Here is a 13,930-nt window from a genome sequence, read left to right as displayed (position 1 = left end):
AATCAAATTAAATTAAATTAAATTAAATTAAAATATGTGTGAATAGATGTAAATACTAAGAAAGGATCACTTCGAAGTAGCTGTAGGGAAAAGTGATATGGATATAAATGTTGTGTGTTTGTGTCTTGTTTTTAATGTTTTCAAAATAAATTTAAAAAAAAATAAAGTCCAGTTGTCTCCTGAAAAAAAGCACCTTTACTTCACTTGGAATGTATATTAATCAACATGCATTAAAATGGAATTTCGTTGCAAGGGGACCCAAAGCATAAAATTGCTTTATGTGCCCCCAGATCTTTAACTACGCTTGATCTTAGCCAAAAGGCCGAGAAACGATCTTGAACCACTTCAGAAATCCAGAAATTTTTGCAAAATTTTGCAAATTTCAAATTTCAAACGCTGCAAACTCTCCCGCTATTCCCCGCGCCACGTGCTTTGGACCAAAGGCCACGCCCCTCCCGCTGTCGTCAACACCCGTCGCCTTCCAGATGACGTCACAAGCCCAAGCCCAGCGGGAACAACCGGGCGAGCAAGCGGATTGGTCGAGCGAGCGACCCTCAATTATGGCGTCACTCTGCGCGGCGCGTCCTGGCCCGGGTCGTCGCCTAGCAACGGCGAGATGGACCGAGAAACGGAAGGCCGCGAATACTTGGCCCAGCACAAAATCCCGGAGCTTTTGTATAGTTTAACCTCGTTGCTGCTCTACCACCGGCCGGGTGAGAGGATTTGCCCGGGGGCTGCGCGTTTCCGTGCCTCGGGAAGACGAGCGGATTTACCGTGCACGGGAGTATAAAGAGAGAAAATGGGGGCTGGGATTGTTTTATTTTTAAATAATTTTAATAATATTTAAAAAAAAAAACCCGTTTTCTGCATGGCTTCCATGGTGGAAGTCGTTGCCCGAGAGATGACCTGTGAGTAATTTACACAATAGGGCAGGAGCCTCCAAATTTGGACCGTTGAAGACTTGTGGACTTCAACTCCCAGAATTCCCCAGCCAGCAAGGCTGGCTGGGGAATTCTGGGAGTTGAAGTCCACAAGTCTTCAAGGGCCCAAGTTTGGAGGCTCCAACATTAGGCTAAAATGTGTTTTTCAACCTTATCGGCTTTTAAGGTGAGTGGACTACAAAACCCAGAATCCATGCTGGCTGGAATTCTGGGAGTTGAAGTCCACAAGTCTTCAAGGGCCCAAGTTTGGAGGCTCCAGCGTTAGGCTAAAAGGTGTTTTTCAACCTTATCGGCTTTTAAGGTGGGTGGACTACAAAAACCAGAATCCATGCTGGCTGGGTAATTCTGGGAGTTGAAGTCCACAAGTCTTCAAGGGCCCAAGTTTGGAGGCTCCAGCATTAGGCTAAAAGGTGTTTTTCAACCTTATCGGCTTTTAAGGTGGGTGGACTACAATACCCAGAATCCATGCCAGCTGGGGAATTCTGGGAGTTGAAGTCCACAAGTCTTCAAGGGCCCAAGTTTGGAGGCTCCAGCATTAAGCTAAAATGTGTTTTTCAACCTTATCGGCTTTTAAGGTGGGTGGACTACAAAACCCAGAATCCATGCTGGCTGGGGAATTCTGGGAGTTGAAGTCCACAAGTCTTCAAGGGCCCAAGTTTGGAAGCTCCTGCATTAGGCTAAAATGTGTTTTTCAACCTTATCGGCTTTTAAGGTGGGTGGACTACAAAACCCAGAATCCATGCCGGCTAGGGAATTCTGGGAGTTGAAGTCCACCTGTCTTAAAGTTGAGAAGCCCTGAGTTAAACCATATCCTAGTTTCTTTGGCTATGGCTTTATGGCTTGTGTCACTGCACTTATGTGGCTGGAAAGCTGTGGCTTAATAGGTGAGTTGTGCACTCAGCTGATTAGTCTGTGAAACAGGCCATGGCTTTACAACCCGAGTCAGGGTTTTGTCGCTAAGCGAATCACTCTGCTCTCAGTCCAACCTATTTTGCAAAGCTCTTGTTAGAACAAAATTAAAGTAGTTCTACATATACTTATGGAACTTGTTGCTTGTATGTAAACTCAACGCTTCTGCACTGGAGACAAATTCCTTGTGTGTCCAAACAAACTTGGACAATAAAGAATATTCTATTTGATTCAATTTGTGACTATAAGCAAAGTCAATGGGGAAGCCAGCAAGACGTTGCAATGGTGATCAGCCAACTGTCATGTACAGGTAGTCCTCGACTTAAAACAGTCCACTTAGTGACCATTCAAAGTTACAATGGCACTGAAAAATGTAACTGATGACCGTTTTTCACACTTCCGACTTTTGCAGCATCCCCAGGATCGTGTGATTAAAATTCAGATGCTTGGCAACTGGTTCGTATTTATGACTCTTGTGGTGTTCCAGGATCATATGATCCCCTTTTGCGACTTCCTAAGACAAGGGGGAAGCCCGATTCACTTAACAACTGTGTTACTAATTTATCAACTAGCAGAGATTCACTTAACAACAAAGAAAGGTTGTAAAATGGGGAAAAACTCACTTAACAAGTGTCTCACTTAACAACATAATTTTTGGGCTTGGTTGTGGTTGTAAGCTGAGGACAATCTGTACTCACGATCCTCTGTTACTGAGTCCCATTGCTATTGCTAAGCAATGCCGGAGGAGGCACTCTGCACCGTCCTTGGAAAGGGGGCCCATGTGAGGTGAGAATAAGGGGGGCCCTTGGCCAGTTTTCCTGCCTAGTGCACAGGGCTTGAGGTTGTGATATAGGCTGGAAGAAGCAATGACACACACGTCTACTCAGGGGTGGGCTGCTGGAGTACCTCTAGCTAAGATTCTGTGCAGTTCGGAGAACCTCCAAATCTCACTCCTGGCTGGCCCCTCCCACCCTGCCCCTCCCAGGAATCCCCACGCTGCCCATTTTGGATGCAGGTAAGTGCAGGGTGTACGCGGAGGCTTGGGGAGGATGAAAAACAGGCCTACTGGAAGTTTAGGAAGAGGGCCTCTGGAGCCTGGGGAGGCCGTTTTCGCCCTCCCGGAGGCTCGAGGAAAGCCTCCGGAGCCTGGGGAGGGCAAAAATGCCCCTCCTCACCGTGGTAGAGAACCCCTTGCTAAAATTTTTGAAGCCCACCCCTGCGTCTACTACAGTTGAATGGGTGTGGTATCTGGGTCAAAAGCTGTTGTACCTGTCCAGGGGGAAGAGTAGTCACACACAATGCATTTGCTCAGCTGACTAACCGCAAGATTTGTAGCCGTGAGGATGGAGGTTCATTCTCTGAGCTTTGTGAGTTGATTTCCGAACATTTCATTACCAAACTAGGTAACGTCTTCAGTGGAGTTTGAGGGATTGTCAGTGTTGGTGTTTTTTTCTATTTATAAGGGCTTCAGGTGTGGGCGTGTCAAGTGAGGGTCTTGTGATGGATCTTCTGGCAGTTTGTAGCAGTTCTCCTGAATTTCGGCAAGTTATTAAAAGATTCGAGGACACGGATTGCTATTCTGTGCCTCTCTTGGCCAAGAAGAGGAAGATACGAACTGCCTGAGTGGTCAGAAGATTAAGCCGGAAAACATGAAACACTTTAATCGTAACAGTTAATCTGTCAAATCATTTTAATGAAAAACATTTAGTTTAGATACCTTGAACGATATGGTTTTGGACAACAAAACATGACCATATTTTTTCCTTTTCAGAGAGACCGCGAGAATTTTTGATAAAGACATTGGAAAAAGTAAAGATTGCCAAAGCGACAAGCGATGATTATCCCAACCTTATGGACGAATCAAACTTGGATGCAATGTTCGATATGATAGATATCGGGGGCGAAGGCTACATAAATGTAATACAGTACAAAGGAGGTCGGTGTTTCTTCGTATCTTATGATCTTCATCTTTTTATGTCGTTCATAATAGGATACAGTGAATCCAAAAACCTCAAAAACAGTATCTTCCATTTTCTAACAAATGTAATGATTTTTTAAATTCCTATACAAAAATCCAACCGATTTGTCTGTAAATATCTGAGCAGCCTGGCTAGTAAGTTTATACTTTATCCAGCATTACAATGTATGACACATTTTCCAATAAACAAAGAAAAGTTAGCGGGAAAAATACAAATATCCTTTTTAGAAGATTTTAGATTGCTACACTGGTGTGCTATAAAACTGCCTAGGGCTCTCACCACTTCCTGGGCGAGAAAGCAGAAATTGAGCAAAAGCAGTACAGGCAGTCCTCGACTTACAACAGTTCATTGAGTTACCGTTCAAAGTTACAACGGCGCTGAAAAGAAGTGACTTACGACCGTTTTTTCAAAGCAAAGTCAAGGGGGAAATCCAGATTCACTTAACAACTGGCTGACTCATTTAACAACTTCAGGGATTCACTTTAACAAAGGTGGCAAGAAAAGTCGTAGAATGGGAGGCAAAACGCACCGAACAAAACGCCTCACTTAACAACGTAAATTTTGGCCTCGATTGTGGTTGTAAATTGAGGACTATCTGTATACATAGGCAGGATGACAACCGAGTCATTACTCTTCCATTCTGAAACTTGTAACGGATTTTATCTCCTGCAGTTGGTGCCAGGAACCACAAACAATATTTTAAAAAAACGGCCATTTGGGGTTAGCTCAGGACGAGTCTATAGAAATATTTGTAGCTACCCTGTTTCCCCTAAAATAAGACCTCCCCTGATAATAAGACCATTGGGGCTTTTGAGCATATGTGCTAAAATAAGCCCTTCCCAAAAATAAGCCCTCCCCCAAAATATTTAAATATTAAATATCTAAATAATAAAAATATTAAATATATTAAATATATTTAAATGCATGCGCAGCCTGTCCCTGCCATTTCCTGTTGCTCCACGAGCCCCGTCTGCCCCGTCTTGCTCCACGCGCCCCAAAATAATAAGACCTCCCCGAAAATAAGGCCAAGTGCTTATTTCAGGGTTCAAAAAAAATGTGAGACAGGGTCTCATTTTCGGGGTAACACGGTACATTACATAATTATTTTACTGTTTTTTGCTGTAGTTTATGAGCTTTTAATTTTGTCTTCCACTTAGTAATATAATGACAGCTGTATATAGAGATTATAAAAAGCTGAATCTACATGACAAAACATAAGCTAAATTGGAGTTTTTCCTTTGTATCTGCCTCCGTCTGTTTGCTGTATAAATAAACAATGTGTGAACTGTGTACTTCTGTATATGCATGTTGAGATCTAACAATTGTCTAATCCAGGGGTCTCCAACCTGGGCAACCTTAAATCTTGTGGACTTCAATTCCCAGAATTCTGGGAGTTGAAGTTCACAGGTCTTAAAGTTGCCCAGGTTGGAGACCCCCTGGTCTAATCCATGATCAGCTTGCATTACTTCTCTATTTTCTAGCTGCAAAGAAGGGAGGATCCTTGTTTAAAAATAAAAATAGTGATTTCTGTTCAATTTCCCATAAACCGATCGATGCTGGAAAACCCACCTACACACCTAATATCCTTGTTGGGTTGATATCTTCTCCCAGCTGGAAGAGACTGGATTTAAACACTATAGTAACCCCCCAAAGAGGGACGCGGTGGCTCAGTGGCTAAGACACTGAGCTTGTCGATCGAAAGGTCAGCAGTTCAGCGGTTCGAATCCCTTGTGCCGTGTAATGGGGTGAGCTCCTGTGACTTGTCCCAGCTTCTGCCAACCTAGCAGTTCGAAAGCACGTAAAAAATGCAAGTAGAAAAATAGGGACCACCTTTGGTGGGAAGGTAACAGCGTTCCCTGCGCCTTTGGCATTGAGTCATGCCGGCCACATGACCACGGAGACGTCTTCGGACAGCGCTGGCTCTTCAGCTTTGAAACGGTGATGAGCACCGCCCCCTAGAGTCAGGAACGACTAGCACATATGTGCGAGGGGAACCTTTACCTTCCCCCCCCCCAAATTGCTCATTTAATTTTGGCTTAGCACCTTCCATATATTTTGGAAATCAGTATATGGCAATAGAGTGTTGTATGAATCTAGTGGATTGTGGTACAGGTACGGTAGTCCTCGATTTACAACAATTCATTTAGAGACCATTCAAAGCTACGACATCACTGGAAAAAAGTGACTTATGACCGTTTTTCACACAACCATTGCAGCCTCTTCGTGGTCACATGATCAAAATTCAGATGCTTGGCAACTGATTCATACTTATGACCGTCGCAGCGTCCTGGGGTGATGCGGTTCCCTTTTGCGACCTTCCGACAAGCGAAGTCAATGGGGAAGCCAGGTTCACTTAACAACCGGGTTACTAACTTAACAACTGCAACAATTCACTGAACAACTGTGGCAGGGAAGGTTGTAAAATGGGTCAAAACTCACTAAACAAATGTTTCACTTAGCAGCAGAAATGTCGGGCTCAATTGTGATCGTAAATCGAGGACTACCTGTATATTTACCAAGCCACTGCTTGGCATGATGTGTGAATCCCGCTACCGTATTTTTCAGAGTATAAGGCGCACCGGAGTATAAGATGCACCTACCTTTTTTGGTGAGGAAAAGAAGAAAAAGAAATCTCCCTCTGCCTCTGAGCAATTTTGCCTCCTTGCAGCAAACAGCAAACAGCCTGCTTTACTTTCAGTTTCGATTTCAGCATAGCTTGATTAGCACAAGGAAAAAAAACCCTTCTCCAGCAATTTACCTCTTTGCAGCAAGCAGCAAAGCCCTGCGCAAAACAGCTGAGAGCAAAACAGCTGAGAGTCAGGAGGCTGATCCAACAATCAACTTGTGCTAATTAGGCTGTGCTGAAGCTGAAAGGAGCTGTTTTTTTCTTGCTGTTTGCTTGCAAGGAGGTAACTGCTGCGAGGCAGAGGCCAAAGGATGGGGGCCAGTGGGTGGGCGGGGCTACATTCAGTGTATATGACGCACCTAAATTTTCACCCCCTTTTAGGGGGGGAAAGGTGCATCTTATACTCCGAAAAATACGGTAAATGATTCCCGACAGGTGGGACACCCAAACTCTGATTTTGTTGCAAAACACACGATCGCAATAATCAAAACACGAAATAAATGGTTTAAAAATGTAGGCTGTAATCAAATTTGGAGGCCTTCTTTTGAGCAATTATGCATGGAGGTTATACTAGGTGTAATGTATGTATACTACAGCAATGCATTCAGAAATATATATATATTTTCTCTCTTATGTGTTTAGCACTTGAGTCTCTGGGATTGAGTAGCCAGGATGTACCTTATAAAGAAAATGATATAATTACATCAAAGGTCTTCAAAGAAAATGTGTAAGTTAAACCAGAATATTACATTTTATGGGGAATTGCAGGCATATACCGGTATATGCCACTTTTTTTTTTCTTTTTACAACCCTGTAATCCCCTAAATCCATCCAACAATTTATCCTCAATTTTCCCAACCATCTTTTTGTACCTGACTTCGTCTCCACCATTCGGGGTTCAGCATTCCCTCTTACCTTTGCAAACAAACTACATGATAATTATTGAAATACTGCTAGTCTTTCCCCGATAATTGTTTTTAAACCCTTGTTAAGCAAATGACCATGGTCGTTAAGCAAGACATCGCATGACCATAACTTGTGATGATCTCAGCTTCTCCATTTGATTTGGCTTCTTGGAAGCTGGCTTTGAAGGTTGCCAATGGTGATGGTGTGACCACAGGACACTGCAAGTGTCATAAATGAGGGTTGCTAGGCACCTGAATCAGAACCACGAGACCGCGGGATGCTGTGTTGATTCTAAGTGCGAGAACCAGCCGTGATTTTTTTTTTAGCGCTGTCTTAACTTCGAACAGTCGCTAAACAAATGGTTATGAAACGAGAACTTCCTTTCATAATAAATCCACATATAAAAATAATCCAATGTAATTTTAGTATTAATGTTGTGACCTAGCTCCCCAAACACGACAAACCCTCTTGAGTTAACTCAAAGATTCCTTTAATTAGGAGCGCCAGCAGCCCTGGCAAAAGATTTCTCTCAACGCAGGCTAATAAGGCCTTCCGGCATGAAGATGAATAGTTGTCTGCCACATCTGTTCATCTCCGTCCCCTGCCTTTTATCCCCAGAGTGAGGGTGGGGCTTCGCTGGCAGCAGTAGCTCTTCCGTCCCAAGGACCGGCCCATAGATTTCCACTGCTCTCCTCTCCTCTCCTCTGCCTTCTGCGCATCCGTGTATCAGGCACTGGACCCAGCTGTTCCTCCTCTTCCTCATCAGTCACCTCCAGCCCTGGGGGCTGTTGACTCTCCATCTGAGGGCTGACGGATGGCCCAGGCTCCGCCTCCGTCTCTCTCTCTGCCCACTTCATTCCCGCTTCCCCCTCACAGCTCCCAGGTTGCCTTGATGCTGGCCCTGACTCTCATGCCTCCTCCTCCTCCGATTTGGCTGCTGGAGGGGCTGGCGGCCGACAGGCCACAACAATTAACATAAAAACGTGTAATATAGACATACAGAAATTGTTATATTAGCTTGCTTACAACTATACACTATTCAGCACATAACCAGGCTGGCTGTAACGAGGAAAATGCATTTTTTAATATATGTTATATATCTTTGTTTTTCTCCACAGGACGAAAAAATTTACTGAGCTGTGGAAAACAGTCTAATCCTGAATATTTTCACCTGGAATACTTTATATATATATATATATATATTAATTTCTGGAAAAAAGCTAGCAATTTCATTTACATGTAATGGCCTTCACTTGTACTAATTGTATCATCACTGAAGCATTTCCTGCATTTCAGAATCTTCAAAACTGTTATCCATACTGAATTTGCTAAATAAATAATGGGAGTATTAGCCAAACACTGAGCTTTTCAGCAGTCCTTTTATTTCAGGGAGAATGATAGGTTAAATTTAAAATGAATTTTTTTCCATCAGAAAGAAAATAATGACGTTATGATTAGATTATCCATTGCCCGAAGATCATGAACCCCAATTTTCTAATCAAAAGGAGTCTAATCACATTTATTATCTAGAATTATAGAGTATATTCAAAGAAATTTAAATTTCTGCAAAGTGTTTTATCTTATCCGCATTAGACGTATGCTAGCATTAGGAGCCAAAATAAGTAAAATTTGCCACAGAATGGCATGCAAAGATGTTGATCCGTTTTGTGCTTTTCGTCGACACTCTGGTGGTTTCATTCAAAAAGGTAAGAACGGTTTTGCTCTTTTTAACCCCCGTGTACTATTGTGTAATATCACAATCTTGGTAACACAAAAGGTTCAGAAGACACCCTGATCCAGCCTAAGCGAGATTAATCTGAGCCTCAGAGGAGGCAATAAAGTGACACTGATCTATCTCAATTTTTTTAAAAAAAATACTCATGTGTTCCTTTAAGATGACTATTTCTATAATATGGCGCGTATGTTAGAATAATTTCTCCATTGAAAAGAATTTCCCTTGATTGCCACAGTAAATTGAGAAAATGACAGGTGTCACTGACAGTTAATTTGCAACTGAACGTAACAGTCAATATACTAACCAGACTTCATCAAATTACAAATGTTTCTTTGAAACAGTGATATATATCATCATCTTCATTTAACAACCCCAAAATCCCCTGCGGGGCGGAGTCTGGGAAACTAAATGGAGCTGAGTGTTTTAATGGCCGGATGCCCTTCCTGTCACCAATGTGGAGTTTTGTTCAGGGGATACATTCTCATTTGAGAGAGAAATATCTGCCTCTACCTAGGATTGAACTCACAGCCTCCTGATTGTGAGGTGAGAGCTCCACCTCTAGGCCACCGCATCAGTCCGAAACGGTGATATATATATATATAGAGAGAGAGAGGGAGGTTTAATTTTCAGTGTTTTTTTAACGCATGTTTTTTTTTCTTTCCAAGGCAATATACTCAACGTCACGTGAGAACGAGAGGCAATTTCTAAATAATGTAATAGTAATTAGTGTCTCTCCATTCTGTTTATCTTGATTATCTGCCAGTGTTAGGCCAATTTGTCCTCAAATTAAGGAGGATCTCAACATCCTTTGGAGCTAACTTATAAATGCCAAGTTCATTTAACGCCGCCACGGCAGTGGGTTGATTCGAATGAAAGGCGATTCCGCTTCTGGTTTCGGTGGCTGATTGTAGCACGTCCTTCAACAGCAGGGCTGAACCAATGTTTAAGTTCAGCACAATACAAGCCTCTTTGATGCTACATAAGGAAACAACAACAAAAAATCAGTTCTAAACCTGGTTTAGATGTTTATGTTGAACAGCTGTAAGCGTGAAAATTAGTCGTCACTTTTTTCAGTGTCATCATAACTTTGAACAGTCACTAAATGAATGGTTGTTACATCAAGAGGCGGTAACCTGTAAAGAGCGGTGGAGTTTTGCTAATCTCTTAATCTCAGCAGAGCTAGAACTGAAGGAATCCTTTTAGAATGTACCCAAGTCTCTAAATGAGTTGGATTCACATAAATCTGGCCTCTTCATCCTCTTATACGTTACTTTTGTCTCAGCTGATCCATAAACAATGGCCACTTACAGGTATGTAAATGGAAGGGAAATGAGGGAGATCTTAAACCATTTTATGACACTGAAACAAAAGAGGCAGGCAAAACAACAGGTTAATCCCAAAGGTGCTTCCCCACACCCCACCTCAAAAAAAGACAGCCGGCCTTTTTTTCACTTGAAGATATTTTGCTTTTCATCCAAGAAGCTTCTTCAGTTCTGAATGAATGGTGTGTTCTGTCCCCGTCCCACACACGCACCCCCACAGACGGCCCAGAGTTACTAAGCCACACGACAAAATCTTTGAAGAGAAAGCTGGCAGCAACCCAGTGGCTAGCTGCCAATTCAGACTTTACTCACACAACACAAAGATTAGACTGCAAGCATTCCGATAAAGCAGACAAAGTTTCAACAATACAAGGAGTAGTCCAAATGCAGTCCAACAAGGCAGGCAGAAGTCCAGAAACGCAGAGATCATGGCTTATTTCTAGTTTTTGCTCGTCACAAACTGAACCGGCCACCACACCCACATTTATACCCTGTGGGGTGTGGTCCAGTGACTCAGCTAATCTCTGGCACGTCTTCCCCTCTGCTGTGCACGCTTCTCCCTGCACCTCTGCCGAGGGTCCAGCCAGCACTTATCTCCTTCGTCGCTGTCCACCTGTGGCTGCGGGGACATGCTTGGCTCTGGGCCTATCACTTGGCCTTCGGTGTCCTCCAGAGGCATTGCCAGAGAGGAGGGTCCTGGAGAGGGAGGCCTTACCAACTCCTCTCCCTCACTCTCAGAGTCTGCATCTGTCGATAGCGCAGGCTCAGGCAACAGAGCCACAACATGGTGGAAGATGGATGGATTTATATTCCTTGCAGTCATCTGGTCGTTAGCACTCCCTCTGAGAGTCATTGAGGGTACTTGGGGATTTATCTCTGCCCTCAGGGTCACCTGAATAGTGCAAGTGGGTGTGGAGCCTTCTGGGAACTGCTGAAAGGACTGTGTAGGACCGTGACGGCGAACCTATGGCACGCATGCCGTTTCCGGCCTCCAGAAGGCCTCCGGGGGGGTGAGGAAGGCCGTTTTCGCTCTCCCCAGGCTTCAAGAAAGCCTCTGGAGCCTGGGGAGGGCAAAAAACAGGCCTACCGGGCCCACCGGTAACCTTTTTGCCGTCGTGTGCCAAAAGGGGAGTGCGGGGGAGGGTGAGGTGTTGCATGCACATGTGCGGGGGGCGGAGCACAGGGGAGCATTGAATTATGGGTGTGGGCACACATGCCTGCGACCCCCCGCACTCCCCCCACTTTTGGCACATGACAGCAAAAAGGTTAGCCATCACTGGTGTAGGAGATAGGTAGTGTCTTATTCCTCCCTCTCTGTTGAGAAAGGGCTGCTCAATCTTAACGACACGACGGCATTTAAATCCTTCCATCGTCCACCGTTCAGTCAGACCCCGAGGACACCGATAAACCTCCAAGTGGTCTCAACGACTCTCTAAAAGGATGAAAATGACCAGCTGTTTGCAAGGAGTATAAATTCTTCCATTCCGCACCATCCTGTCAGAGCTGAAGAAGCTTCCTGGATGAATAGCAAAACGTCTTCAAGGAAAAACTAGAAAGTCCAGTTGCCTTTTGAAGGGGGAAAATAAAAAGCACCTTTGGGACAACCATGACCTGGATGACTGAGAATCCCTCTCTCGAAAAAACTAAGAAGGAAGCTTTGATTCCCCCGCGCAACTCAGAAATAAACGAGAATTTGAGACGTGCCATACTCACTGTTTGAAATAATTCTCCGGCCGTTTGCAGTAATGGGAAAACAGAGGGAAAAGATTCCGAGTCATGTCGAACTGGAGTTGGGCTGCTCCGCCTTCGTTGAAGTGATTGGCTAGAATGACCTAAAATATATCGCAGACGGATCAAAAAGCGAGCAACATTTGAAACTAGGACTCATATTCTTGGCTGACGTCTTGGCGAGACGCCAGCGACGGTACTTACCTCCTGGTAGATGAACAAGTCGACTTGCTCCGCGAGCATTTGCCAGAAGATTTTGAACAAGGAATAACAAAGCTGCTGCTCTAACTGAAGGAGCCGGTCTCTCAAGGTCAGGAGCAAGGGACAGGCGGTGGTTGATAAAGACATCACGGCTTGTTCGGCCTGGGAAGGCAAGGAGAGCCACCTAAACGAAAGACGCGAAAACTTTGCTCGAGTCGACCCATAGCTTCACTCGTTCCCCGTTCAATGAAAAATGTCAATTAGGAAATGGCTATTGTCTAACTAGTTGGTCAGGCAATATATAAACTATCAATACATGTTTGTCAAAAGGTATTATATTGCTTTAAGACTGTATTGCATCAATCTGTATCCTGATTGGCTAAGCTCTGTAGCCAATGTATTTAAGGGGAAGCCTGAATCATGGCTTGAGAACACTATACCATTTTATCTGCTTATTTGCTGTTACTCTCTACCTGATCTCAGCATGATCACTGTTTGATCATTGCTACTTGTTGCTTTCTACTATTTATTGAATGTTTTAATACTGAACTTGTTCCTGTTTGAAACTCGAGAAGAACTGTTTTATTGTGTAATGACAACAACTGGTAAGAAGACTTTGTACTTGGAATATCCCTGGATTGATATTTTAACTATCGCCTTATCTGTGTATGATTTGGATTGTTATTGGACTTTGCTTTACTTTCTTCTAAAAGTAAAAGACTACCACAACTCAGTGTGTCAGTATATTAACTGTGGTTATTCACTCTCAGCCGCTTTCATGTGCATACTCAAGGGGTACTCTGCTCAATAACCCATAACATCGGTTATGAGCCAAGAATATCCTTAACAATGTCAGGCGTGAAGAATAGGGCCCATGCGTTAAGCTGATTTTATGGTTCACGGCTATAACACGAGAAATCTAGTCAACTAACGGTCAGCACTAAATTAGCGCTAGATAAAGAGTCGAACAGAATTCAAGAAGGGCGGGACTTTAAGACTTTTGTAGGAATGTAATGATTCCAGGCTGATTCCTCTTTTGACTCTGTCTCTCCTTCTCCTACAAATGGTGCATCTAGGAAAGCATCCGTTCAGACATCAAGGCCAGGGCCGGCAACGCATCATAAAAGGGGAGACATGCTGCCAACTCCCTCCCCATTGTGTGCTTTGACTAGGCCTTTTGCATCCCATCCACCTTATGGGATTCATGTCACCCTGAAGGCACAGAAACCTCCAAGTGGCCTCAACGACTCTCAGACAGAGTACTAACAACCAGATGACTGCAAGGAATATAAATCCTCCCATTCTCCACTATTCAGGTCAGAACTGAAGAAGGTTCTTGGATGAGAAATGAAATGGCTTCTAGCAAAACAAGGAAGTCCAGTTGCCTTTTGAAAGAAAGCACTTTTGGGACATCAACTTTATGGTACACAGCTGTTCTGTCCCCGTCTCACACACGCACACAAACAGATAGCCAGGGGTTAAATAAAACTGGCAGACAACAAATTCTTTCGATAAGAGGATTGGCAGCAACCCAATAACTGCTTGCCAAGAACTTTACTCATAGAGGGAGGGGTTGTTCCTCC

The 13,930-nt window shown here is 43.8% G+C and overlaps 2 protein-coding genes across 5 annotated transcripts in view; one reads left to right on the top strand and one right to left on the bottom strand.

The window, feature by feature from the left end:
* Positions 1–496: 496 nt before the first annotated feature.
* EFCAB10 (EF-hand calcium binding domain 10) lies at positions 497–8,718 on the top strand. The gene is made up of 4 exons (XM_034433636.2): positions 497–713; positions 3,622–3,786; positions 7,098–7,182; positions 8,480–8,718. Exons 1-4 carry the CDS (start codon positions 617–619, stop codon positions 8,514–8,516), a joined length of 384 nt encoding a protein of 127 aa, XP_034289527.1. The 5' UTR covers positions 497–616; the 3' UTR covers positions 8,517–8,718.
* Positions 8,719–8,721: 3 nt separating this feature from the next.
* Positions 8,722–13,930, bottom strand: part of RINT1 (RAD50 interactor 1) — a 29,678-nt gene continuing 24,469 nt past the window's right edge. For all 4 annotated transcript variants that reach the window (XM_034433637.3, XM_034433638.3, XM_060692680.2 and 1 more), the window contains exons 14-16: positions 12,351–12,531; positions 12,132–12,250; positions 8,722–10,071 (exon numbers count right to left, since the gene is read on the bottom strand). In XM_034433637.3, coding sequence (XP_034289528.2) covers positions 9,849–10,071; positions 12,132–12,250; positions 12,351–12,531 — 523 coding nt within the window. In that variant the 3' untranslated portion in view covers positions 8,722–9,848. The remainder of the gene's footprint in view (positions 10,072–12,131; positions 12,251–12,350; positions 12,532–13,930) is intronic.

Source organism: Pantherophis guttatus, chromosome 7, assembly GCF_059756535.1.
Source record: "Pantherophis guttatus breed Tessera chromosome 7, ASM5975653v1, whole genome shotgun sequence".
NCBI classification, from domain to species: domain Eukaryota; kingdom Metazoa; phylum Chordata; class Lepidosauria; order Squamata; family Colubridae; genus Pantherophis; species Pantherophis guttatus.
Note: the sequence above shows the minus strand (reverse complement) of the source record. Positions and strands in the feature narration are given on the sequence as shown.

What these genes read in the sequence shown, in the direction of transcription:
- EFCAB10 (XM_034433636.2), top strand. Translation starts at nt 617, where the DNA reads ATGGACCGAGAAACGGAAGGCCGCGAATACTTGGCCCAGCACAAAATC. An exon ending in GCTGCTCTACCACCGGCCGG is followed by an intron (nt 714 to 3,621) that starts GTGAGAGGATTT and finishes TTTCCTTTTCAG; the next exon opens with AGAGACCGCGAGAATTTTTG. An exon ending in TGTAATACAGTACAAAGGAG is followed by an intron (nt 3,787 to 7,097) that starts GTCGGTGTTTCT and finishes TTATGTGTTTAG; the next exon opens with CACTTGAGTCTCTGGGATTG.